The sequence below is a fragment of the Jatropha curcas genome, chromosome 8 (genome assembly GCF_041381405.1).
Source record: "Jatropha curcas cultivar XTBG-Jc1 chromosome 8, XTBG_Jcur_1.0, whole genome shotgun sequence".
NCBI lineage: Eukaryota > Viridiplantae > Streptophyta > Magnoliopsida > Malpighiales > Euphorbiaceae > Jatropha > Jatropha curcas.
Window position 1 is genome coordinate 2,366,828 of NC_143158.1, and position 27,372 is coordinate 2,394,199.

Here is a 27,372-nt window from a genome sequence, read left to right on the forward strand (position 1 = left end):
AGGTTCCATGTGTAAAAAAATTATTGATTTTTTTTCAATGGATACTTTATTTATGTTATGGTTAGAGAGACGTTCGATTAATTCTATTAATTAATCCTATTTTATTATTTTATAATTTATCTTAAAAAAACAAAAAAACGGTTCAAATCTAAGATCTTAGTCTCAAATTCTTAAAAGACAAGGGAGCAGCTGATTGGCAAATCAAGATAAAAAATATTGTGATTTTTGACTAAATGTGCGGTCGTTCCGTTGCCATTTTGAACGGAGTTTGAGATTGCCTTGTGATAAGGGGGTAATCGTTTGCGTACCATGCAATTAAGGTTGTTTTTTTTTAATATATTTTTAAAAGTTTACGTTTATCCATTAAAAAAAAAAAAAAAAAAGGCAAAGCACAAGCAAGGAGGGGCTAAAAGCCTTAAACCAGATTTAATCGATTTCTAATAATAGAGCTTGGCTATCATATGCAAAAAAAAAAAAAAAAAGTTAAAAATAATGCATATTGATTTAAGTGGAAATGACTCAAGTTTACTTCTCATCTAAAATTTTTGTAAGTCAAAATTTGTGAAAATAATAATTCTTAATATTATTCAATTATCTAATAAAAGTTTAATCATTTTAATTTTACAAATTAAAATGTTGAGTATATATATTTATATATTATAATATGTTTTTTTTAATAAAATAAAAAATTAATAAAAAAAATTCAATATTCAAATCCCATCAAACCAAATAAGTAACTTAAACTTATTTTAAATAAACTGAACCCTTACTTACGCTTAATTTAAAGATCAAACAGTCTACATGTTATAGACAAAACCTTTCATAATTTGAATAAGCACCAATTTACAAATTTAAAATTACTCTTCTAAAATTAAAAATAAAAAGAAATAATCCGCAACACCACCATCTTGTTGCTAAAATAATACCAATAATCTTATGAAATAAATAGGTGTCTTATGAAGTCTGTATTTTTTATTATTGTGAACTCTATCTTCTTGATTTGTATAAGATTCTATTAAAGTTCTACTTATATAACTCCATATACGTGACTTCTCATCAATAATAATTACACTTTCGTATTTTGCTTTTTATTCATTTTTTTCTCTCTAATTTTATATTATTTTATAACAAATAATTAATTTTTAATATTCAATACATATCCAAAAACAAATAACACTTGCTTGCAACTTTTATTTAAATTGAGAAACTTTTCAAAATTTGTCATGACATCAAAATGTAGTAGTTTCCTCCCAAAGCTGGCACGAGTATATGATATTAAATAGCTTAGCTAACCACGTCATATTGGACTATCGAGTGAATGACAGAAAACGTGTGCAATCCAATTCATATGTATTTTATAAGTGTTTGGTAACAAGATTTTCAACAACATCGGCTAAATATATAACTAGACTTCTATTTTTTTTCAAAAACATTTTTTTTGACTTCACAAATTCTACAAGAAATATATTAATATTTTTAAAATAATAAATTTTACTAATATTACACAATTCTACACATTAATAACAAATAATTTTTAAGATTTTTAATTTTATATGTAAAATATTAATTTGATGTGTGGCTAATAATTACTAATTTTTTATATTTTTTAACTATTTAATAAGTGTTAATTGATCTAATTTTGGAACTTCAACCTTTAATATGATAATTATTGTAAATTAAAGTGTTTAATAAATATAATTTTATACATTGATGTGTTAAATGGATTAAAATTTTTTTATGAATAATATAAAAGTAAATTTATGCATCTCACTACACTATATTATATTAGTACGGAAACTTTCAATTAATCAAGAATTAATATATTGTTTAATATTTTTCTAGTTGGGCTGACAAAAAATTTGAGTTTTATAACCTCATAATTTTAAGTGTCATTGAAATATTTGTTAATATAAAAATAAAATAAATAATAAAATTCATTTTTTCTTGGTATATTTAGTTGGATGACCACATAATTGAATAAATATGCAGGGAAAGAAATATGTACCAATTCATAGAATCTCAATCTTATGCTAATCTAAGATAAAAATGAAAAGGAAACATATAGCAAGAAAAGGCATGTCCTTTGAGTGCCTATATTAAACTAAGCCAAAACAAAAAAAAAAAAAATATAGTATATGAGGATAAATATAATATTTTCCTCTGCTAGACCCTTGACTTGTTCTTTTTGATCATCTAAACCCAAAATGAATTATTTATAACTAGATCCATATGATTCTACTCTAAATAGTAAAATACATAAATATTTAATACAACTAAAAAAAAAAAAACCAAAAAGGTATTCCATATATCTAAAAAAGAAAATTTGACTCTTTAAATTGTATAAATTATTGGAAGTTTTGATCTCAAAAAAAAGAAAAATGGAAGTTAAAAGACATACTCTCACACCTTTTGGAGGGGCTCTTGCTTAAAAAAAGTGACCCAAAAATCCAAATAAAGATACTTAATTAGGAGCCTAAGCTCCGTGAGGGAGGGGAATGAGCCATTCACATTTCACGAGGCCGAAAAATGACCCCACAAAGTGCTGGTATAAAAAACAGTTCCTCATCTCTGCTATATAATCATTCCAGTAACTTAAACCACAGCAAATTCCACTACTCCACTCTCACATTATATTATTACACTATAAACTCTGCCAAGTTTCCTTCTTTCTTTTTGTTTCTCAAAAGAATCAAAAAACAAAGTCTGTAGAGAAAGACCCAAATCTGTATCTTACTTTTCCTTCCATTTTCATTCTTTTACTCGTATGTAGGCGAGGAAGCAGTGAATTAAGATATAAAAAGAGAAAAGGCCATTGCTTTGATAGTTTTAAGAGTTCAACAAATGAAGAATATTTTAAACGGAAGCTTGTTTTTGTTTCTGCTCTCGTTTTTTGCTTCATGGGTGTGTTTTGTTACAGCTTCTGTGTCTTATGATCATAAAGCTATTACAATCAATGGACAGAGAAGGATTCTTATTTCTGGGTCCATTCACTACCCAAGAAGCACTCCCGAGGTACATATAAGTCCAATGTGATTCACGGTTTTTCTTGGTTTTTGTGCCTCTTGACATTTTATTCAATTTTTGACTTATGGGTTTTGTTTTCTTTTGTTTCTGCTTTGGAATATTTCTAAAGCCTTTAAGTTTAGTTTTTCAAAATATTTGTTGGGTTTTCTGGTAATTGCAGATGTGGCCGGATCTTATACAGAAGGCCAAAGATGGAGGTTTGGATGTAATACAAACCTATGTCTTCTGGAATGGACATGAGCCTTCTCCTGGAAATGTAAATTCAAATTGCATTCTGTTTTAATTTCTAGTGTTCCTTTTCTTTTTTCTTTTCCACTTTCTGGTACTAAGACTATTGCCTTTTCATTTCCTTAAAAAAAAAAAAAAAACCAGTATTATTTTGAGGATAGGTATGATCTGGTGAAGTTCATCAAGTTGGTTCAACAAGCAGGACTTTATGTTCATTTGCGGATTGGACCCTATATTTGCGCAGAATGGAACTTTGGGTAATAATATATTAAATATCTTTGCAGAGAATAATAAACATAGAAATCTCAGTCAAAGTTTTCATTTTTTCACACAAGTTTAAAGATTTTCACTTTCTCTGTTTTTGCTCTGTTCCTGGTTCAGGGGATTTCCAGTTTGGCTAAAATATGTTCCGGGTATTGAATTCAGAACCAACAATGGTCCTTTCAAGGTTGGTTGTTGGAATATCTTATTGTCTTTTTGAATACCCTTCTTCTTATCCTCTTTGTCTTCGCCAATCAAATTTGTGAATCTCATATTTTAAAGATCGACTTTGATATTTTGATAATTACAATGAAGGTGGCAATGCAAAAGTTCACAGAGAAGATTGTGGGCATGATGAAGTCAGAAAAGTTGTTTGAAACTCAAGGAGGTCCAATAATTCTTTCTCAAGTAAGAAAAATTACCCCAAGCTATTATTGCTTATTGTGTTTGTAGAATTAGGTTGTAGTTTTCTTCATTGCTTTTTATTATTTTTTCTTTATTTTGTTTTCAATTGGTCTATTACTCGACAAAAAGTTAGTTTAAATAGTCAAATCAACCACCTAATTTTACAAATGCGTAAAGAATATTAAGGCTTGTCATTTATTATCATTCTAGAAGCGGGTTATGATTATTTTGTTGATTTTCATATTTTTCATTAGCGGCCAATTACTTAATGGAAGTATCTTAAAAGTAATTTTTCCTCCTATTTTTTATATTTAACAGATAGAAAATGAATTTGGACCAGTAGAATGGGAGATTGGTGCACCAGGTAAAGCTTATACAAAATGGGCAGCTGAGATGGCAGTGGGTCTGGGTACTGGGGTTCCATGGGTCATGTGCAAGCAAGAAGATGCCCCTGATCCTGTTGTAAGTTATTTTCTCAATTTTTCAACTGCTTCCTTTCGCTTTAATGGGGTCATATTCTTGTGGGCATTATTGGTATGTTTTATTCAGTGTAGCCCTCTTTTCTTGGTGGGGTTTATAGTAGTTTGGTGCTTAATTAGGTTAGGTGGCCCTTAAATAAAGATCCCTACAGTATTTTCTTGCTCTCTTTTTTCAATTTAATCTTATGGGTCATATGAATATCTTATTTTTGTCTTTTGTTTCGATATATTCTGGGATTTTGGAATTTTAACGATGGAAATGATGAGTTTGTCTCCTTATCTATCAAATATTCAGATATTTACTTGATTTTCTGGTAAAAGATTAAATAGGTATTGATGTGACTGTGTGCAGATTAACACCTGTAACGGTTTTTACTGTGAAAACTTCAAACCAAACAAGGATTACAAACCTAAAATGTGGACAGAAAACTGGACTGGCTGGTAAGTCACACAGATGATCACTGTAACAACTAAAACTTTACTGTTACCTCTTTCTTCTCTAATTGTAATTTTAGTCCTTCTAATTTCTTGAATTTGATTTATTCAATAATCATATTAATTCTTTTTACTTATTTTGTCTGCTTTATCTTCCTGTCAGGTACACTGAATTTGGTGGTTCAGTACCTTATAGGCCAGCGGAAGATTTGGCATTCTCAGTTGCAAGATTTATACAGAATGGTGGTTCATTCATGAATTATTATATGGTAAGCTAATCTTTTCAAAGGAAGCTTATTCATCTGGTGCAATAATCTAAAGAGGAGCTTGTTTGCTAATTTTGTTTTAATTTTTCTATTATGTAGTACCATGGAGGAACTAATTTTGGCAGAACCGCTGGCGGTCCCTTCATTGCAACTAGCTATGATTATGATGCTCCTATTGATGAATATGGTATGTACCGATAGAGTAGGCTGCGAAAAAGTTGTTTACCCTACTACTGATTATAAATCATTCACATTAATGGCTCTACCAACCAATATGTGTGGAAATAACATATAAAATATGGTGTAACTCAGCTGGCAGCAACTGATAAACTTGTATGGATAAAATTCATGAAAACAGAATTTATATATGTAAAGAATGTAAATTGCAAATGAATATGTTATTCACAATAATTTGATAACAGGACTACCAAGGGATCCAAAGTGGGGACACTTGAGAGATCTTCATAAAGCCATCAAGCTATGTGAACCTGCTTTAGTATCTGTAGATCCCACAGTAAAATCACTTGGTGATAATCAAGAGGTATGCTCAATTTTTGGATTGTTATTTTTTTTTACACTAATATGCATTTATTGTGCAATCTCTTCTTGTGTGATTTTACTTCTCACCGTTTAATTATTATTATTATTTTTTTAGGCTCATGTTTTCCAATCAAAGTCGGCATGTGCAGCATTCCTGGCAAACTATGACACGAAGTACTCGGTGAAAGTGACCTTTGGCAATGGGCAATATGACCTGCCACCATGGTCTATCAGCATTCTTCCTGATTGCAAGACTGCAGTTTTTAATACTGCAAGGGTAAGAAGTAGCCTATTCTTGGAGATAGACATCATAATTTATTTCTTATTTCACATCAAAAAATAGGTTGTTGGTCCATTTCAGTTTCACCTAATTATATATCTTTATGAACATCTAAACGGAATTCTCTTTTATAATAAAAAGAAAAATCAGCTTAGCCTAAGCCCTAAGCATATAGACAAGATTCGCAAGAATGAATTTTAACATTAAAAGACCGATTTCTCTACAGCTGGGTGCCCAAAGCACACAGATGAAGATGACACCAGTTGGCAGTGGATTTTCTTGGCAGTCATACATTGAAGAAGCTGCCTCTGGTTATACTGATGATACAACTACACTGGATGGATTGTGGGAGCAAATTAATGTCACAAGGGATGCTACAGACTATCTGTGGTATATGACGAAGTGAGTATAATATATTGTTAAATTGTCGTGCTACTTTTTTTGAGACATGCAGATTCCTTGAAACTGTGGGTTTTGTAATATAATTTTTCTCACAAACATTTGCTGCTCGTTTTCAGTGTCAAGATAGATCCTGATGAAGGATTTTTAAAGAATGGACAGGATCCCCTTCTCACAATTCTTTCAGCTGGCCATTCATTGCATGTTTTCATTAATGATCAACTAGCAGGTGGATTGAATATATTTGTTAATTAACAAGTTTCAACTTTGCTTTCTGTGTTCTGTTCTATTGACTTGTTAGTTTTTGCCTTATCTCAGGAACTGTGTATGGGTCATTGGATAATCCTAAGGTAACATTTAGCAAGAATGTGAAACTAACAAGCGGTATTAACAAGATTTCTTTGTTGAGTGTTGCAGTTGGTCTCCCGGTTAGTTCTCTTCCTTATTTTTAAAGAGTCTTTCTTTTACTGTAATGGTAGTGTTTGCAGAAAGTTCTGCTGATTGAACTCATTCTGTTGTCATGTTGGTTAATCTTAGAATGTTGGTGTGCACTTTGAAAGATGGAATTCCGGAGTTCTAGGCCCTGTCACATTGAAGGGTTTGAATGAGGGGACAAAAGACCTGTCAGGGTGGAAATGGTCTTATAAGGTCTGTTCCCCATGTTTTCACTGCTGAATATTTTGTCATATTGAGGTACAAAAAGATAGAGATCACTGATTTCTACGTTTCTTAGCAGATTGGTTTGAAAGGCGAAGCATTAAACCTTCATACTGTTACCGGGAGTTCATCAGTTGAATGGGCAGAAGGATCACTGTTGGCCACAAAACAACCACTAACATGGTACAAGGTAGGAATTATTTTGATGCTTAATTACTTCTTTTCCATATTATTCTTTATTTTCAACCAGGAATAGATGCAAGAAGTTTTTCTAAACAATTTTATTTAATGTCATGGTATTTTCAGACTACTTTTGATGCACCAGAAGGCAATGATCCATTAGCTTTAGATATGAGCAGCATGGGAAAAGGACAGATATGGGTAAATGGTCAGAGTATAGGACGTCACTGGCCTGCATATACTGCTCGTGGTAGTTGTGGAGATTGTAACTATGCTGGAACATTCGATGATAAGAAATGCCGAAGAAATTGTGGAGAGCCGTCCCAAAGATGGTGAGTAAAATTTTTCAGGCTTGTTTTGCTCTCATTTGTTTCCTGGTTTAAATACCTGTGATAATAATGTTAATGATGTGAATACCAGGTACCATGTTCCACGCTCCTGGCTGAACCCGAGTGGAAATCTATTAGTTGTCTTTGAAGAATTTGGCGGTAACCCAAGTGGAATTTCTTTGGTAAAGAGAACCACCGGAACAGTTTGTGCTGACATATACGAAGGACAGCCAGCATTGAAGAACTGGCAGATGATTGCCTTAGGCAAACTCGACCACCTTCAACCCAAAGCCCATTTGTGGTGTCCTCCAGGACAAAAGATCTCTCAGATTAAGTTTGCTAGTTATGGAGTGCCTCAAGGGGCATGTGGAAGCTTCCGAGAAGGGAGCTGTCATGCACACAAGTCATATAATGCTTTTGAAAAGGTATACTGATTGTAAATGAATAAATAAATTCCTTTGATGCTTGGTCTGTTTGGATTCTGTAGTTATTCTTAATCAGTAGTACTACTTTCACTATATGGAATTTACTCGATGAGCCCTCTTGCAGAAGTGCGTTGGAAAGCAGTCTTGTTCAGTAACAGTGGCTTCTGAAGTTTTTGGAGGAGATCCCTGTCCTGATACTGCCAAAAAGCTTTCAGTTGAGGCTGTCTGCTACTGAAAGCCATAAAGCACCACGTCTAACCAAATAAGTTTGGAATTACTAAATCTCGAGTAAATATATGATTTGTTATTACACCATTGATAAGATTTCAAGCTTCTGCTCATATTGTCAAGAAAATCGATTTCTTTCCGGAGGCAAAAAGCAGCATATATAAAAACACATACCGCGCACAATAGTGGCGAAGCCAAATAAAGATTGTGAAGTGGTTGGAAAGGTGCCTAATGTACATAAACAAGTTATTGTTTGTCAAATACAAGGAGCTCTATACATCATTGTTTAGGCTTATTGTAATCTGCAAGGTGCAGACGATTTAGTTTTTAGATACTGATATTGATACATGTAAGCATTTAGCTTGCTGAAGTTTCAACTAAGCAAAAGCATTTTTAGTGCTTTTCTTTGCAAGAGTAAATGAAAAGCAATTATAAATATTTTTATATTATTTGACAAATACAAATACATTAATGGTGAAGCATTCAAAGAACTGTTCATATGAACAGCAGCTGTGGAAGACCGTAGCCTATGTCCTTGACAAAATATCCGCAATTGTCGTTTTACCTTACTCGAATAATCACGCCTCCAAACGAAACTGGTATTTCTGGAATTCCCATCAAAGTAAGAACTTATAACTTGAATTATACTTTGTAATTGGTCATAAAAATTGATTCACATACACTTGGAATGAAAGTAACAACACTCATTAGATTTTTTCATTCAAAAAAAAAAAAAAAAAAAAAAAAAATACAAGCCATGGATGTGTATGGCAACTTAACTTTTCTTAAACGCTTAGCTGAAATAATGTCATAAGAAAAAGATAATAATGGTATATGAGGCTTATACTTAGCATTGCCTGTAATTAGTACAACATCTATATTTATCATTATCTATAATCAGTATTTAATATAATAGTAAAACTAATCTATATATAAGAACGAGTAAAAATTAAAATTTGAATTAACTTAATTGATGAATTCCTTTACCCCAATAAAATTTTTTTTTGTGATGAATCTTTCTGTAGATGTTTTTTGAAATAATTATTTAATACTGAAAAAGAAAGGCAGAAAAATTGTGTTTGAAACTCCATAGCCTGAAAAAGCTTCAATCAGGTTAAAAAGCTAAAACTTACAATAACGTAAGAGTATGTTCTTTTTCATAATGGCCTCGCTTTGCTTATGAACTTCAAGTAAAAGAAAACTAAAGATTGATGGCAGCAACTGTCACGCTAATGTTCCGTTCACATTCTGTTTATGAATTTTTTCTTAAAAATAGCTCTTAATTTATTTTTTTAATTAATTAATTAATTAATTAATTAATAAGCATTCTGGAAACTTGATTAATAATAATTTTGATTAATGTGGGTTAATTCAATTGCTGTTTTAAGGGAATCATCTGTAAAATAGCACTAAATATAGGTTTTGGACCAATTCATACACTATTAATTAAGTCAATTGAAACAAATTAAGTATTCTATAACCTATTTTTGGAGTGTCCTTATCATGTAAATTAATTGCAGAAACCTTATGCAACAAATTAACTAATCTTACAAGTAGAGAAACACTAATCAGCCTTCAAATGTTGTTATAAAAGCAGTTGTTAGGTTACCATTTTCTTTGTCAGAAGTTGAAGAATAATTACAAAACAAAATGTTAAGGGGGAGCAGCTTCAGCTTAATCGCATTATTAATCTTGCTTTTGTGTTCATGGGTTTCTTCTGTTATAGCTACTGTAACATATGATCATAAAGCTATTGTCATTAATGGACAAAGAAAAATTCTTTTTTCTGGGTCCATTCATTACCCAAGAAGTACATCTGAGGTACAGATTATGATTTATACTTTTTTTTTTTTTTTTTTGATTTCTTATTTCATTTTCACTCTTATGAGTTTCTCTACCTTTTTCCCTTTTTCTTCACTTGAAAATAATTTAGAAATTCCAAAATTCTAAAATGTGACAAATTTTTTTTTTTTTTTTTTTTTAACTTTTACCATTAAACTTTTTATTCATTTATGTATGCACATATACATTAATTTTGAGAGATGCCATTTTAAATTTTATTTTATTTGGGTGATTGTAGATGTGGCCAGGATTGATTCAGAAGGCTAAAGAGGGAGGTTTGGATATGATAGAGACTTATGTATTTTGGAATGGACATGAGCCTGTTCAAGGACAAGTAAAAATTCAAAATCTTCTCATTTTTATTTTTCTTTAATTAAACAATTTACTAATTGTTTTCTACTTTGCCAAAAAAAAAAAAAAAGTATTTTTTTCAAGACAGGTATGATCTGGTGAAATTCATAAAGCTAGTGCAACAAGCAGGTCTCTATGTTCATCTCAGGATTGGACCCTTTGTCTGTGCTGAATGGAATTTTGGGTAATTAACATTAATAAACTACTCTAATTAACATATTAAAAAGAATTATTCAAAATTAACAATGTTCTGTTCTTTGTTCAGTGGATTTCCTATGTGGCTAAAATATATCGAAGGCATTGAATTTAGAACAGATAATGAACCGTTCAAGGTTTGATATTCTGGAATTTTTAAACAATTTTTTAATCCTCGTAAATTAAAATGATTAATCTAATTATTTTTTATAAACAACATTCAATTCAAGGCCGCAATGCAAAAATTCGTAACAAAGATTGTGGATATGATGAAGGCAGAAAAATTATTTGAACCCCAAGGAGGTCCAATTGTTCTCGCCCAGGTATATAAATTTTTATTTTGTTTATTTTATTTTTATATTTGTTACTGAATTGAAGTTTTTTTTTTTTTTTCTAATAAAAAGATAGAAAATGAATATGGACCAGTAGAATGGGAAATTGGTGCACCAGGCAAAGCTTATACAAAATGGGCAGCTGCCATGGCAGTGGGTCTTAATACAGGAGTTCCATGGATCATGTGCAAGCAAGAAGATGCCCCGGATCCTACGGTAAGTACCTTCATTATTTTTCTTAAAAAAAATAATATTTCGAAACTATTTGTCTAAATTTTAATTATTTTAATATAATAATATGGTGTATTCATCTGTGGAATTCACTACCGACGTAAATTAATTTTTGAAATTTAAAGAGAATCAAAATTACAAAAAATAAATAAATTTAGGATATTGATTATTAAAATTAAAATATTAACTAAAATTGAAGAAATATTAGAATTCATACTTTTTTTTATTAAACATTAATACTATAAAATAAAAATTAAAATGATGACGCGGACCCGCACCCGGGTCTGGCCTTATTATTTTTGCCGCGACCCATACCCGCCGGATGCTATTTTATTATGCTTTTGTTTTTATATTTTGCTGTTTCATTCTTCTAATTTTTTTTTATTTTTCATTACATTTATGATGTGCAAAAAATTATTAAAATCCCAAAATTCTTTTTCTTTTTCTATTCTTCTCATTTTTTCTGGGTAACCAAACGAGCATTCAAATTACAGACAGAGTGGGAAGAGGGAAGAGAAAGCGTCGAAGAAAGAAAGAGATAGATAGATTTTGGAATTCTGATTTTGTTACCTCAAACAGAGAGAGGAAACCTAATCTCCTTTGCTTCAAGGACTTTGTTCTATCAAAACTTATTTCTACTTGATAATTTGCAGATTGATACCTGCAATGGATTCTATTGTGAAGGCTACAAACCAAACAGTGTCAATAAACCAAAAATGTGGACGGAAAATTGGTCTGGCTGGTAAGTCGTGTTATCGGAATCCATTCTTTTGAAAAGTTAGCCATTTTGACGTTATCTGAGAATCATTGATTGGTATTTGATCATTATTTTTGTAATTTATTTGTATTTTCTATCAGGTACACAGAATGGGGCGGTTCAGTTCCTTACAGACCACCAGAAGATGTTGCATTTTCAGTTGCAAGATTCTTAGCCAATAGTGGTTCTTTTGTGAATTACTACATGGTAAAGTGCATTGAATTTATTGATTATTAGATGTCCCCTTAAGAAATTCCCAGTTTTCCAAAACAAAAGTTCAAATTTTTGCGTCTTTCTTGCAGTATCATGGAGGAACTAATTTTGGCCGAACCGCTGGACTTTTTATGGCCAGTAGTTATGATTATGATGCTCCTCTTGATGAATGGGGTATGTTTCTGAGATTAATTGGGCTAATGCTGTTTATCCCCTAATGCCCATCAATTATGTATATAAATGTGCTGATTACACAATATTATAACTGATCATAATAGAAATTTTATCAACAAAAAAGCTTGTTTCAATACGTGAAACTATAATGAAAATATGTCTGTTTTGATACTAGGGTTGACACATGATCCAAAATGGGGGCATTTGAGAGATTTACATAGCGCTGTTAAGCTATGTGAACCTGCTTTAACTGCTGTAGATCCTGAATTAATATCACTTGGGAAAAATCAAGAGGTGAAGTAAACAATTTAGACATAATTTGGATATTTGAATATTCTTTTTTCAATCTTGTTTGTTTGATTTCATTCAAAATCTCTATAATCCTTTTCAGGCTTATGTGTTCCAAACAAAGACGGCATGTGCAGCCTTTTTGGCTAACTATGACACGCAAAATGGTGCGGAAGTGAACTTTTGGAATGTTAAGTATTGGTTGGAACGTTGGTCTATCAGTATCCTCCCTGATTGCAAGACTGTAGTTTATAATACTGCGAAGGTAATGGGTGTAATCTTTAGCTTAGATAGATATTTAATCATTTTCTGATTTCATTTCAAAATTATGTTTTTTTGAACCTTAATTTTGAGTTCCTGATGACAAACAAGTCCAATTTCTTTCTGTTTGGCAGAGAAAGATTTTAATGCATGTCTTGTAATTTTTGCACAGATTGGCGCTCAGGACTCACAAATGTGGATGATTCCTGTTATTGATGGATTTTCTTGGCAATCGCACAATGATGAAGTCACAATTGGTTATGCTAATGGTACATTTTCACATGAAGGGTTGTGGGAGCAAAAATTCCTTACTTATGATAAAACAGACTATTTGTGGTATATGACCAAGTAAGTATAAAACTAATCATGTTTACCCTCTGTTAGATCAGGAGATTATCTGAGAAAAAATTTGGTCTACTGTAACAATTATTCTTGATGACTTAGAATACTTTTTTGGTCTTTCAGTGTAGATATAGATGCTAATGAAGGGTTTTTGAAGGGTGGAAAGAATCCTACTCTTACTATTGATTCTTCTGGCCATGTTTTGCATGTTTTCATCAACGGTCAACTTGCAGGTGGATAGGATAGATTAGTATAAAATATTGTTTATTTCAATTTGCGTTTTGAATGAAATTCATATTTTCTTAACTCATTAATTTATCTTTATTTCAGGAACCGTGTATGGTTCACTAGCAACTCCTCAGATAAAATTTAGCCAGCAAGTGAAGTTGGTAGCTGGTGCTAACAAGATCTCTTTGTTAAGTGCTACTGTGGGTCTTCCGGTTAGTCCTCTCTGTTTCTTTGACACATCTTTTTCTTTTTCCTCGTTAGTTTAGCCATGTTTCAAAATATAGTGTTGAAACTTATTATGTTGCTCATCAATTTATGCCAGAATGTTGGTGTGCATTTTGATACATGGAGTGCTGGGATTCTAGGCCCAGTCACATTGACAGGTTTGAATAAGGGAACATTGGATCTGACGAAGTGGGAATGGTCTTACAAGGTGTGTTTTCACAGCTTCCTTTTCTACTTTCCATATATACTTGAGAATTATTGATTTCTATGTCATCAAACAGGTTGGTCTAAAAGGTGAAGATTTAGACCTTCCTAACCCTGCGGGAAGTGCATCAGGAAACTGGGTTCAAGGAGCACAATTGGCTAAAAACCAACCACTAACGTGGTACAAGGTAAAATTATTCTTGTACCTAATTATTTCATTTACATTTTATTCTTTTATACTTTTGTAAAGAATAAATATGTGAAACTCTTGATTTTAAAAAAAAAAAAAAAGGAAGTTCTTTATAATCTAACTAATGATTCAAAGAAATTTCCAGACTACATTTGATGCACCGGCAGGCAATGAACCATTAGCTTTAGATATGATTAGCATGGGAAAAGGTCAGATGTATGTAAACGGGGCAAGTATAGGACGTCACTGGGCTGCAAATAAGGCTCGTGGGAAGTGTGGCGATTGTGATTATGCTGGAACTTATACTGAGACAAAATGTAGAAGTAAATGTGGAGAGCCTTCTCAACAATACTATCATGTTCCACGCTCATGGCTCAAGCCAAAAGGGAATCTATTAGTCGTGTTGGAAGAAATAGGTGGTGATCCAAGTAAAATTGCTATGGTCAGAAGAACTGTAGGAGCTGTTTGTGCTGATATAGATGATGATCAACCGGAAGTCAAATCTTGGAAAGAGTTAGTTCCGGTTACACCTAAAGCTAAATTATGGTGTCCAGAAGGACAGACGATCACTAAAATTATCTTCGCTAGCTATGGATGGCCGCAGGGAAGATGTGGAACTTATCAACAAGGGAAATGTCATGCTCAAAAATCATACGATCCTTTCCAGGTATATATATATATATATATAACTCATGCAATCAATTTTTGAGTATTTTGTTTTTCCCGTTCATGTGTTTTGACAAATATGAGTTTGTTGCAGGGTTGTGTTGGAAAGGCGGCTTGTGAAGTAGAAGTAGCTCCTGCAACTTTTGGAGGGGACCCATGTCCAGGAAGTAAAAAGAGGCTTTCAGTTCAACTTCAATGTAGCTGATAAAATCTTTGAAAAAAAAGTTCACTGTGAATTTACATTGACCATTTGTTTCCACCTGAATAAGATTCTCAAGGGGATTGATTGATTTTTCTAATAAAGGTGAAACCGCAGAACTGCAAACTGCAGACAATTTGGCAAAGCTAGATGTGGAGGTTGATAATTAAGTGCTTGTAATGATGTATAGTTGCCAACTATAGGTTGTTTAGTGCTGGACAAAGAAAAGCTATTGTTGCTCAACGATTATGAAACAAGAAATTTAGGAATTGATCCTTTCTTTTTTCCCTTCTATCTTCAGCACTTCGAGCACTTTATTAAAATTTGCTTTTAGTTTATGGATTAATTACCAATTTTTAAGCACTAGCATATCTATGTTCGATTTTTTCTATCAGCTAAATTCATTCTGAACTCAGATTGCAATTTGTAAAGATATGATTTTATTCACAAGTGATGTTCATTTCTTGAAAACAACGAATTATTCAGAAAGAAAACTTCAAAAAAATGACTTGTGTAGTTACGTATGCATTGTTACAGGATAAAAACGGAGGGAACATTTAGGACTTTAAAGGAAAGGGAAACGAAAATTATTATCTAATTTGGATGTGGAAACCTAAAAATGAGATGAGAACGAGACAGAAGAAAGGAGGAGAACTTTTTTTTTAAAAATTTTTTCATTGTAAAAAGACAGATAAAGCCGGTAGTCTTTGATGTTAGTTTTAAATTTTCAATAAATAATAAGGATATATATATATATATATATATATTAGTTAAAATATTGGAATTATGAATTTCATTTATAAGGAGAATATGTATATATATATATTTTCATGGGATAGAAGAATTATATTATATATTTAAAAGCTTTAGAAGTCAACGTGAAAGGAGAGAACCTAACAAAAGAAAAAATGAAATGGAAACTGAACGAACATCAATATATTATATGGGATTAGGAATCATATTGAAAACCCAAATTACAACATTAATTAATTAATAATTTAATGTAATCACATAATAATACTTTCCATTTATCACTATTAAGAAAGGAATTTCGTTTATCGCGTGGATTGAAAGCACCCAATGATTAATTTAAAATTTAAGTACTCAAGCTTAAGTATCATATGACAATTTAGACTTACGTAACTTGATTGCCTCCTACCATTGGAATTGCTTAATGTCATTATCTCGTTTGGTTGTCACATTTTATCACAATTAGTTACGTTTCTCAGAAAATTTCTTTGGTCTTTCACATATATAAATATATATATATCCTTTAAATTAAATTTAAAATTGTCACATCCACAAGTCTTTTATAAATAATTAATTAATTTCTTTTTTTATATTCCGTATTATAAGATAATTATTTGATTAGGAAGACAGTCATCATCCAGTTTGGATGTCAAACAACAGTATGATCTGATCTTTTTATATACCAATTTTGAAAATTAGTACCAAATATAGCTCTCCAATAACAATTAATGAATGTCAAAAAAATAACAACTCACTTGGACTATTAAATCAAAGGATAAGAATTTGTGGATAATCATTTCTTTCACCAAAGAATTCTTATTTTAGAAGCGTCCCTGTCCTATAAAATTGATGTCATCTCCAACGAATTGTTTATTCTTTACTCTTTGGGTTTGGGTGTTTTTGATGAACCCCAAGAAATCTATATAAAGGGCAAAAGCCATTTGTTTATAAGTTGTAAGTAACTTGTAAGGAATTCCAATTTCCATGTGGAAAAAATTTTAGGAGACAAAATGTTTTTTATTTTCTTCCTATTGTTCTTCTCTTCTTGGATTTCTTCTGCTACAGCTACTGTGACTTATGATCACAAAGCTGTTATCATCAATGGACAAAGAAGAATCCTTATTTCTGGGTCCATCCACTATCCAAGAAGCACTCCTGAGGTACCAAATATAATTCTTCATGTCTTCCCTTTTGTTTTGAAATTCATTTTTTGGTAGTCTTTACCGAAAATAACAATTTATTAATTTTTATCCATTTCAATTTCATCACCATAATTTCAAATTTGTGTCAATTTTAATAAAATCCAACAACACATAGTTGACATATTACATGAACATGATGTACGGTCACTAATATTTTGACTTTCATTATTATTTTACCATAAACCCCAACAAAATAAAACAATAATTGAATAATATATTATAAACTAACCAAGAAGAGAAAACGTTGCCGTTTCTTTTTTGTGCATATATATTTTTAATTAAATTATTTTGTATTGTATAGATGTGGCCAGGTCTTATACAGAAAGCCAAGGAAGGAGGATTGGATGTGATACAAACATATGTATTTTGGGATGGACATGAACCTAATCAAGGACAAGTAATTAAAAAATTGGATCAACTTTTGATTCTGAACTTCCTTTTTCTTTATTTAAAATTAAACCTTTGCTTTCAAGTTTAAAGAACTCAATTGGATTTCTTTCTTTTTTCCTCCTTTGTCAGTATTATTTTGAGGACAGATATGATATTGTAAAGTTCATCAAGTTAGTGCAACAAGCAGGTCTCTATGTTCATTTGCGAATCGGACCTTATGTTTGTGCTGAATGGAATTTTGGGTAATATATACATTTATTAAATTGTTTTTTATTATATCTAAGTAAATATGGAAATTAATATAAATTCAAATGATTTTTTTTTTTTTTTTTTTTTTTTTTTTTGTGGGTTCAGGGGATTCCCTTTGTGGCTAAAATATATTCCTGGAATTGAATTTAGAACTGACAATGGACCTTTCAAGGTTTGGAGATTGCAAATTTTTTTTATAATTACAATTTTCAGTGTTATTTTCTTTAATCCTTTTTTATCGATTAATCTTATTTTTCTTAAAAAATAAAATGAAGGCGGCAATGCAAAAGTTCACAACAAAAATTGTGGATATGATGAAAGCAGAAAAGTTGTTTGAACCTCAAGGAGGTCCGATTATTCTGTCTCAGGTTGGTTAAATTAATCCACCATTACTAGGTTTAATTATATTTTATTTTCTTTTAAATAAACTGTATTTTCTTTGTTCTTCTAATAAATAGATAGAAAATGAATATGGACCAATAGAATGGGAAATTGGTGCACCGGGTAAAGCTTATACAAAATGGGCAGCTGCCATGGCAGTGGGTCTTAATACAGGAGTTCCATGGATCATGTGCAAGCAAGACGATGCCCCTGATCCAACCGTAAGTGTTCTTACCAAATTAACTTTTATTTTTTTATTTTATTTCTAATAACAAGCATGATACATGCATAAAAATAATAAAAATAAAAAACTCACCTTTAGCCAAAGATATACCTAATTTTAATGTTTTTTGAAAAAATAAATATTTCTTTCTTAAAAAAATTTGGATTATGTTAGTTTTTCATTTACTTAGACTTATATCTAACTATTTGGTGATATGCAGATTGATACGTGCAATGGATTTTATTGTGAAGCATACGTACCAAATAAGAACTATAAACCAAAAATGTGGACAGAAAATTGGACTGGTTGGTAGGTCACATCACAAGTCCCTCTCTTTTGCATAAAAAATTCCTTTTTAATTTTTATGTTTTGACCTATTGTATTTGATTTTATCTAAGAACCTGTATCGTGTTTTTTTTTTTTTTTTTTTGGGTATGCTTTTTATTTCTATCAGGTACACAGAATGGGGTGCTCCAGTTCCTTATAGACCACCAGAAGATACCGCCTTTTCAGTTGCAAGATTCATAGCAAATAAGGGTTCTTTTGTAAATTATTACATGGTAAATATAGACTATTGACTTACCGTTAAAATTAAAAAAATAAAAAATAAAAAAGCTTCATCGAGTTTATTAATTATTTCCAATTTTAACAAATTTTCATGTTCTTTTCTGTACAGTACCATGGAGGAACTAATTTTGGGCGAACTGCTGGCCTCTTTATGGCCACTAGCTACGATTATGATGCCCCTCTTGATGAATATGGTAATTTTTCAATACTAATAGTTTATGCTATTTTTGTTTAGTTAATACAATCTTTATCCATCTAATTAAGGCCTAATGTTTTTTTATTATTTTTTTTAATTTGGTTTTAGGACTACCACACGATCCAAAGTGGGGACATTTAAGAGATTTACATAAAGCCATCAAGCTATGTGAACCTGCCTTAATCTCTGTAGATCCTGAAGTAAAATCACTTGGAAAAAATCAAGAGGCAAGAAATTAGAAAAGAAGCAAAACTTTATACTAATTAAATTTTCTTAATTATTATTCAATTTCATCACTAATTAATTTATATAACCATATTTTAGGCTCATGTATACCAAACAAAGACAGCATGTGCAGCTTTCTTAGCAAACTACGACACACAATACTCCGTAAAAGTTAATTTTTGGAATGTGGAGTACTGGCTACCTCCTTGGTCCATTAGCGTTCTACCTGATTGCAAAACCGCAGTTTTTAACACAGCCAGGGTAAGGAATACTGTAAATAAAATTTTACTTTTAGGATTGAATTTATATTAATGGGTTTCTCGCGGTAATTCTTATTATATAGATGGGTGCCCAAAGTACACAAATGTGGATGATGCCTGTTATTAAAGGATTTTCTTGGGAGTCATACAAAGATGTGGTTACAACTGGTTATGGTGCGGGTACATTTACACATGATGGGTTGTGGGAGCAAAAATTCCTTACTGCTGATAAAACAGACTATCTATGGTACATGACAAAGTAAGTAATAATGAAGTGTTCTGACTTTATATATTTTTTGGTGAACCTTCTTACAGTTGAGTATTGTTTTTGTGATTTTCAGTGTGAATATTGATCCTAATGAAGGGTTTTTGAAGAATGGACAGAACCCTCTTCTTACAGTTCAATCAGCTGGACATGTTTTGCATGTTTTTATCAATGGTCAATATGCAGGTGGGTAATTAATATCCTCATTTCATTTTCCATTTTGAATGAACTTTTTTTTTTTTTTTTTTGGCCTTTTAACATATTAGTTTGTTTGTATCTGTATTGCAGGAACTCAGCATGGGTCATTAGAGGAACCTAGGATCACATTTAGCCAAAAAGTGAAGTTGAATGCTGGAACTAATAAGATCTCTTTGTTGAGTGCTACTGTGGGTCTAGCGGTTAGTTCTATCTGATATCTACTTCCTTTGTTTATCTAATAGTGACACTAGCTTAATTATTTCTGAACATGGATTAAGTCATTATTAATTGATTCTCAGAATGTTGGTCTCCATTACGATACATGGAATGCTGGAGTTCTAGGCCCCGTCACATTGCAGGGTCTAAACAAAGGAACATTAGACATGTCCAAGTGGAAATGGTCTTACAAGGTTTGTTAATCTGTTCTCCCTTTTTTTTTTTTTTTTATCCTCTTCTGATTAATTAGGCTTCGTCTAAGTTCAGACTACGACCTCAATCCTAGACACTAGTTCATTATCAGTATACCAAAATTCATTTGGTTGAAATTTTTTCCCCCATATTTAGCTCTCTTACTGTTCACCACATTTAGATAATCACTTATCTATTTCTATGTTACTAATTGCAGATTGGTTTAGGAGGTGAAGATTTAAAACTTCCTACATTTGCAGGGAGTTCTTCAGTTAAATGGGCACAAGGATCACAACTGGTTAAAAAACAACCATTAACATGGTATAAGGTAAAAGTTACTCTTGATTCCCAATGTCATTTCTTCTGTTTCTTTTTTTTTTTTTTTTTTTTTTTTTTACTTTGACAGGACATTACACAAATTTTTAATAAAATCTTTCAGGCTACTTTTGATGCACCATCAGGAAATGACCCATTAGCCTTAGATATGAGTAGCATGGGAAAAGGTCAGGTCTACATAAATGGTCAAAGTATAGGACGCCACTGGCCTGCAAATACAGCTCGTGGAAGCTGTAATGATTGTGGGTATGAAGGAACTTATACTGATAAAAAATGCAAAAGTAAATGCGGAGGGCCTTCTCAACAATACTACCATGTTCCTCGCTCATGGTTGAAGCCAAAAGGAAATCTGTTAGTTGTTTTGGAAGAAATAGGTGGCGATCCAACTGGAATTTCTATGGTTAAAAGAATTGTAGGAGCTGTCTGTGCTGATATATATGATGATCAACCGGCAGTTAAAAACTGGCAGCAGATAGTTCCAACAAAACCCAAAGCTCATTTATGGTGTCCTCCAGGCCAGACAATGTCTAAGATAAATTTAGCTAGCTATGGTTCGCCTAAGGGAAGATGTGGATATTTCTCACAGGGAAGTTGTCATGCCCAAAAATCATGGGATCCTTTCCAAAAGGCAAGTACCAATAAAAGAAGGATAATTTGTCAAATATCTTAGCTGGCTAATGTTATATTTTGATTGTAATCGTGACTAACCTGAAGAGCTTGTTGCAGGCATGTATTGGAAAGCAGTCATGTGAAGTTGTTGTGGATCCTCAAAATTTTGGAGGAGATCCATGTCCAGGTAGCCCAAAGAAACTTTCTGTTGAGATTCAGTGCAGTTGAAGACTTCAAAATCCATAGCTGCTAATCTAACAAAAGAAATCCAAAATCACTTCATGTTCAGTACATCAATCATTTCTGTCTAGGATTTTCATACTTTTAGCTTTTTCACTGCCTAATGTTAAAGCACAGAGACATTCTCAATGTTATTCGGGTAGAGACAAAAACAGTTAAAGTGATTCTTCATGTACAATGATATGTAAAAAATATTTCTGAACCAACAGAAAATAAAATAATAATGATAATAAGTATTCTCTCTTTTCTGTGTGTATGTGTGCATGTTAGTATGATAAAAACAGAATACAAAAAGAAGAAATCAAGGAACCTTTTCACAAAATTTCGATCATAGTGATAACAAGTTATTACTCAAGCCCTTAATGGCATCATCTACATCTTTGTCAAGTTTCAACATTTCTTGCCCTTGATGCCGCCATTGCTCCAATCTATCATGCAGATCCACCAGCATCACATTTTCATCTTCAACCATATCAGGCTGGATTAGCCTATTGATACACTTTATCAAGTACCTGCTTGCCCTCAATTTGACCTGGCAAAAAATATCCAGTCCACTTTTTTCATTGTCAAATAACAAAGCAGACATCCTCTCAACTGTATTCGTTAAACTGAAGACAAGACAGGCACCTGAAATAGCTTCCTTTCTATTAAATTCATTACATCCTATAACAAAGTCTTCCACTCCAGAATTTTGGTCTACATGCTTTCTTCTAGCATTCTTAGTTATTGAATGAAGAATCCTACCAGTTGCAGCATAATGCAATAACAGTTCAAAACCATCTTCTTTCACGTAAGTAGAGTAGCCTATCAAAATACCTAATGGTATTTTCCTGAAAAGCATATCTTTCCTCAAAATAGAAGTATGTGATTTTTCTTCACAGGAAGATGAATTGTGGATTGATTCATCACCATACTTCATGATGCTTTGGAATTCTCTAAGCCAGAGTTCAATAACTTGACAATCACACTTGTTCCCGAGACTAAGATCCTCCTCAACATCATAACATGTGGGTTTCTTGAGTTTCTTCCTGTAATCAGCTGTACCTCTGCCACAAACGCCTGAGTTATTTTGTTTCAGAATCCAACACTCTGATATTTTAATCAAATTATCGAACAGCAGACCCTGAACAGATTTGTTATTGGGGCTCAGAAGCCAAGCAATGTACCTTGCAGCAGCGGCAGGCAGTTCCATGCCACTTGTTTGTCCAAATTCGGTTACTCCTAACATGCACTTCAATTGAAAACTCTTTTGAAAAGAATTGTTGGAGAAGAGTAAAACTGAAGCAAAATGGAACCAATCTGGAAAGCAGATCACCAGAGCCCTGCTATGAACTATCTCAAATAAATATTGTGTGATTGAGAGGTAACAGTTGCCACATAACATTTTTCATTATCTTGGATCAAGAATATACCAGATAGATTTGGAATCAATTGATGCGATCTTCACTGCTGATGGCTTAGAATTCAGACCAAATTGTTCTCCGCCAAGAGAAACTGATTTACTTGTCCCTTGAACTAATTGTAGAAAACCTGAAGATGAGAGAGGTCCAGCCAAGGTCCTCAACCAGTGGTTGTTGTAGGGGAAATATGCATTAGAAAATGGCAGCCTTGATCCCAACTCCATTGAAATACCCCACCATGTTGGTCTAGAAATCACGTCTAGTATCACTGAAACTAATTCAATCAGAAGCTCCAGTACTGAACCTAGACCCCTGTTGCATTTGTAACAGGTTGATGTTATATAATTGGTGATCTCATTAGACGAATTGAACGAAAGCAAATAGAATGCTGAAGTAAAAATATTAGATATTCTTGTAAAATGTGGTATATGGTCTTTCAGAGAAAAATATCTTGTATGATAACATTATTAAGGTCAGATAATTGCTAAAAAAAATGATTCAGGAAAAGGGGTGACGAAACAAAAGAGGAGGGCTGCCCCCCATAATAATAGTCAATGGACCCAATTAATTATCAAGTTGTTCATTGTAGACCATATGAACCATAAGAACAAATCTAGCAAGTTTGCCGGAGCGTATAATGTGAAAGTCACAGAAGATGTTACCAAAAGCATTATGCATATGAACAACATCGAATCCTCAGACGAATTTAAAATTAAATGAACGTATACATTTAAGTGCATTTTTTCTGTACAATGTACTTAAATGTTATCGATAACTAAATGGAATGAAATAGAATTATGAACTAAAAGTTCATTTCACATTATATTACATGCAATTATGGTCCATTAAGCATGCACTGAATTCTTGATAGAGTGTACATAAGTGGCTAAAAGGTCCACAAAATCAAGACATGGAACTCACGTCAACATAAACCAATTGTGTAATAGAGCTCTTGTATGAATGAACATAATTGGAGAAAGCACCAAGCACATAATGATGGAGCGCCAATCCATCCTATCATAAAATCCCTTGCTCAAAGAGAGGAAAGGTCTTTTCAGGGCTTCTTGCAAGATATTTGAAATGTCATGCTTTAAGGTTAGTGGGTCAAGATACCAGGATAGCAACCTGCAATAAGAAAGTCAAGCAGAAAAAAGTTCAAGAACAAATAAAAATAGATGGAGTCGAGTTTTTAACATTTACATGTATGAACATTTTTCATGTTTTTGAGGGAAGGCATGATAAAACCTCAAGATATTACGCACAAAAACACATATCCTTTCGCTGAGAACCAATTACTAGATGGCCGCGAAAAGGAAAAGCAAAACTCTGTCCATGACAAACCTCAGTGGTATCTCATGGTTGTTAAAAGAGAATTCTTTGTGCAGGTGGCAGAGGAAATTTGAGACAGCAATGCTTCTTCTATCGATTGAGTTAATATCCAAAATATGCACTGATGGAACCAAGCATCTATAGTTGGATGCTGAAACCATGACTCTGGCAGCAGCACGTAATAGCAAACAGGAAGGTATGCCTACCAAATGCAAGACGAGAAACAAAAGCATATGCATCAAAATTTGCTGTTTGATAGAGGATCTATTATGGTTTACCCAATTAGATAATTTTTCCATATTAATTAAAATATTGATACAGCCTCACATCTGCTACATAATCACACTTAACTTAAAATCAAACAGCAACAAATGTCCATGGAACATTATGGTTTTGTTTAGTTAACCAAATCATCACTAAAAATAACTTGATTAACATGAAGACACGTAAGAGAGGAGAGCTCACCCTGTTCGTCCAATTTCGATATAACATCATTAACAACTTCAATAAATTTCACGCAATCTCTCTGCGAAATGGAACTGCCAATCCGCAAAACCTCTCCTTTCTCGAACCGCAACAGTGTACAGCTTATTGAAGAAGACAAAACACCAACAATTGTATTGACCAGATACTGAATCTCTGAATCAAAAACCTAAAAGCAGACCACAAAAAATTAGAATCACAATTAAGCACTGAACAATGATAAGAATGTTTGAGGAGAACAAACCTGTGGCGCTTTGAAACACATGAGTGAAAGAGCGGTATCCAAAACCCGAACCCCAGCATTATCGGCGAGATTGAGAGATTGATTTAGCTTTGAAATGGAAATATCAATAGAATAAGAATACTCTTCTTCTCGATTACCGATTGGTGAACTGTGAGTTGGGTTTCCGAGGTGAAGAGCGAGTTTGGAGAAGAGATCAGCTATTTCTGGAAACGAGGCCATGCAGGTGAGTGTCGACCGCCGGTAAATCAGAGGGGTAACGTAAACAATGAGAGAAATTGCCGCGTCTTTTCCCGACAATAATTACTAGCAGGTTTTACACGACTGGTCGTTTGATTGATAAGCCAAATCGTCAAACCAGAAAATGCATAGCTTGTCGTTCATCTCTTTCGGCTATGTAATTGACACAAGCAAAGCCCATATGTATGAACGACAGCTACGGCGGGGCCTATTAACCAAGGGGGAAAGGATGGACTTACAATGTTTGGCACGTAGCCAGTTTCCATTTTCTCATACACGATGGAAAATTTTTCCTTCTATCTATGGACGACAGAGAAAAATTTCCTATGTCAGTCAACACGAGGGAAATACTTTCCTTCTGGGTGTGGTAGTAGACTAGTAGCTTGTCTGGGATTTGTCCTAGCTTTTCTTCTCGCATAATTTCATTAAAAAGTCCGAAGATGGGCTATAACAGACTACCTAAGCAGGCCCATATAAAGAAAAGCCCAAAGGTACTAAACTTGAAGCCGTCGTCTTATTGTTCATGTCGGTTGAGTCATTTCACTAAAAAGTCCACCAAACACAATACTAAAGTAAGCCCATATCGAACAAAAGCCCAATTATACTGAAATTTCGAAAACTCATGTCCTGTCGTTCCGATCGTTCTGCTATCTAGTTGAAAACATAATCATGCATCCGTCGTTTCCAAAAAGCTAAAGTCGTTTTTCGGAGAAATATATAAACATCCACTGATAAAGGTTGAAAAATAAATCAAAGACAATGACAGATTAAGATCAAAGATTGTTTTCTGTTATTAGAATCTAGTTCATTAGTGAACTTTTTTCGATAGTGCGCGGTTGAATGGTTGGTGGAGTTCTAGCAACATATGCTTAACTAAAAAAAAAAAAAAAAAAAAATGCAAAACCATGGGCACATAATAATGTAAGTAACCTTAACAGGATATCACTGTAATAATGTAAATGAGGGCAATATTGTTATTTATTTATTTAAAAAAAAAAAAAAGAAAAAGAAAGGAGAGGCAGAGAATTGGAGAAATTAGCCAGAAGTAGTATAAAAGGTGTGTCCAGATTAAGTACCTAGAAAAGACTGACATATGTGGATAGATAGATCACACTAACAACAGACCAATTGTACTAAAAATCTTTTTTCTCTAAAAGTGTCTCTACTACACCAATTAGAAGACATCAAGACAAAAACCATTAGTCAATAACAGTAGCAACTACTCCTTATCTATCAAGCAACCTGCAAACCTTTCAAAATAAATTCACAATTTATTACTCCAGTGCCTCACCACGTATATATATATATATATATATATATATATATATATCTACCTGTCTTTTGAAATAATAAAAAAATTATAGTAGTATCCAGGTTTATTTATTTAAAAAAAAAAAAAGAAAATACAAATTGATATCATTCAGAAATAATAAAGAGAAATAATGGTGGTTTGCATCGTCCTAAATTGATTGAAGAAAGATAAGTATATGAAGCGTACCATATAAGAGAATTAATGATAAGTTGTTCCCTTGTATAGTGTCTTTAAGAGGGCTATTGCCCTAAAAATGGAGGCTAGATTCCTCCCATAAAAAATTTGAAAGACATGGGATATGATCCTTTAATTAAAGGAAAAGAGGGAAAGAGAGAAAGAGAGGGTCCCTTGTCATGTCACCACAAAAGCCTTTATAAGATAAAGATACCAAATTGATAACCTACTTAAATCAGTTATCTTTTCTTTCACCACCATTGGCTCTCTTATCTTATGGATAGAAAAATAAATAATAATAATAATAATAATAATAATAATAAAGTTTATTCTCATTCGGAAAGAATAAAGTAGACAGCTCCTAATGCATCATCATCACACTTTTAATCTAACATTTTCAACAAAGCAAGGATTGGTTTTAAGATATTGGACCAAAAAATAAAAATTGTCCTAAGGTCGAAGATATTTATCATTCGGTTCCACGTAATTTCAATAAAGAACATCATTAAAACTATCCAACTAATAACTGAAAGTATGTTAAACGTTGTTAATAATACGATAAGATCATAATTACATTTGATAAAAGGTTGGTCTACTACATATAAAAATAAGTTATTTTATTTTAATAAAAATAAAAGATCATTAATGCTTTTCATGAAATGGTGGGAAAAAAAAAAAATTGCACAGTGATACAATAATCAGAACCAGTGTCAACTTTTGAGTCACTTTAAAGATGAGAGCGCATGATTATAATAACTTTAGCAGATGAAAGTGGAAACTAAAGATTAATTTTTATTTATATATTTATATAATTTGTGCCATTTATAAGCGCAAGAAAAGACACAAAGGTACGTAAACTG

The 27,372-nt window shown here is 32.4% G+C and overlaps 4 protein-coding genes across 6 annotated transcripts; 3 read left to right on the forward strand and 1 right to left on the reverse strand.

Moving 5' to 3' along the window:
• Window positions 1-2,524: 2,524 nt before the first annotated feature.
• Window positions 2,525-7,490, forward strand: LOC105637879 (beta-galactosidase). Its single transcript, XM_012221537.4, has 17 exons — window positions 2,525-3,012; window positions 3,185-3,280; window positions 3,397-3,509; window positions 3,634-3,700; window positions 3,829-3,921; window positions 4,237-4,380; window positions 4,750-4,838; window positions 4,996-5,101; window positions 5,198-5,285; window positions 5,521-5,639; window positions 5,754-5,915; window positions 6,145-6,320; window positions 6,437-6,546; window positions 6,636-6,745; window positions 6,855-6,965; window positions 7,054-7,164; window positions 7,281-7,490. The coding sequence occupies exons 1-17, from the start codon at window positions 2,842-2,844 to the stop codon at window positions 7,488-7,490; spliced, it is 2,076 nt and encodes a 691-aa protein (XP_012076927.2). The 5' UTR covers window positions 2,525-2,841.
• Window positions 7,491-9,676: 2,186 nt separating this feature from the next.
• On the forward strand, window positions 9,677-15,128 carry LOC105637878 (beta-galactosidase). The gene is made up of 18 exons (XM_012221536.4): window positions 9,677-9,957; window positions 10,217-10,312; window positions 10,401-10,513; window positions 10,595-10,661; window positions 10,755-10,847; window positions 10,929-11,072; window positions 11,741-11,829; window positions 11,946-12,051; window positions 12,147-12,231; window positions 12,407-12,525; window positions 12,623-12,784; window positions 12,953-13,128; window positions 13,246-13,355; window positions 13,453-13,562; window positions 13,673-13,783; window positions 13,857-13,967; window positions 14,115-14,636; window positions 14,730-15,128. Exons 1-18 carry the CDS (start codon window positions 9,787-9,789, stop codon window positions 14,838-14,840), a joined length of 2,496 nt encoding a protein of 831 aa, XP_012076926.1. The 5' UTR covers window positions 9,677-9,786; the 3' UTR covers window positions 14,841-15,128.
• Window positions 15,129-16,484: 1,356 nt separating this feature from the next.
• LOC105637877 (beta-galactosidase) lies at window positions 16,485-21,577 on the forward strand. Its single transcript, XM_012221535.4, has 18 exons — window positions 16,485-16,744; window positions 17,088-17,183; window positions 17,306-17,418; window positions 17,531-17,597; window positions 17,701-17,793; window positions 17,884-18,027; window positions 18,250-18,338; window positions 18,484-18,589; window positions 18,706-18,790; window positions 18,901-19,019; window positions 19,117-19,278; window positions 19,361-19,536; window positions 19,619-19,728; window positions 19,831-19,940; window positions 20,040-20,150; window positions 20,366-20,476; window positions 20,588-21,112; window positions 21,211-21,577. The coding sequence occupies exons 1-18, from the start codon at window positions 16,595-16,597 to the stop codon at window positions 21,319-21,321; spliced, it is 2,478 nt and encodes an 825-aa protein (XP_012076925.1). The 5' UTR covers window positions 16,485-16,594; the 3' UTR covers window positions 21,322-21,577.
• LOC105637876 (acyl-CoA synthetase family protein) lies at window positions 21,210-25,424 on the reverse strand. Of its 3 annotated transcripts, XM_012221534.4 has the most exons (8): window positions 24,790-25,424; window positions 24,528-24,714; window positions 24,075-24,264; window positions 23,655-23,858; window positions 22,746-23,045; window positions 22,500-22,655; window positions 21,644-22,379; window positions 21,210-21,347 (listed from the first exon to the last, which is right to left on the reverse strand). In XM_012221534.4, the coding sequence occupies exons 1-7, from the start codon at window positions 25,006-25,008 to the stop codon at window positions 21,662-21,664; spliced, it is 1,974 nt and encodes a 657-aa protein (XP_012076924.1). In that variant the 5' UTR covers window positions 25,009-25,424; the 3' UTR covers window positions 21,210-21,347; window positions 21,644-21,661. The 3 variants fall into 3 exon arrangements, with proteins under 3 accessions (XP_012076924.1, XP_089580832.1, XP_089580833.1); XM_089724706.1 differs by having other exon boundaries at window positions 21,644-22,655; window positions 24,790-25,423; XM_089724707.1 differs by lacking the exon at window positions 21,210-21,347 and having other exon boundaries at window positions 21,740-21,865; window positions 21,961-22,655.
• Between the last annotated feature and the right edge of the window lie 1,948 nt (window positions 25,425-27,372).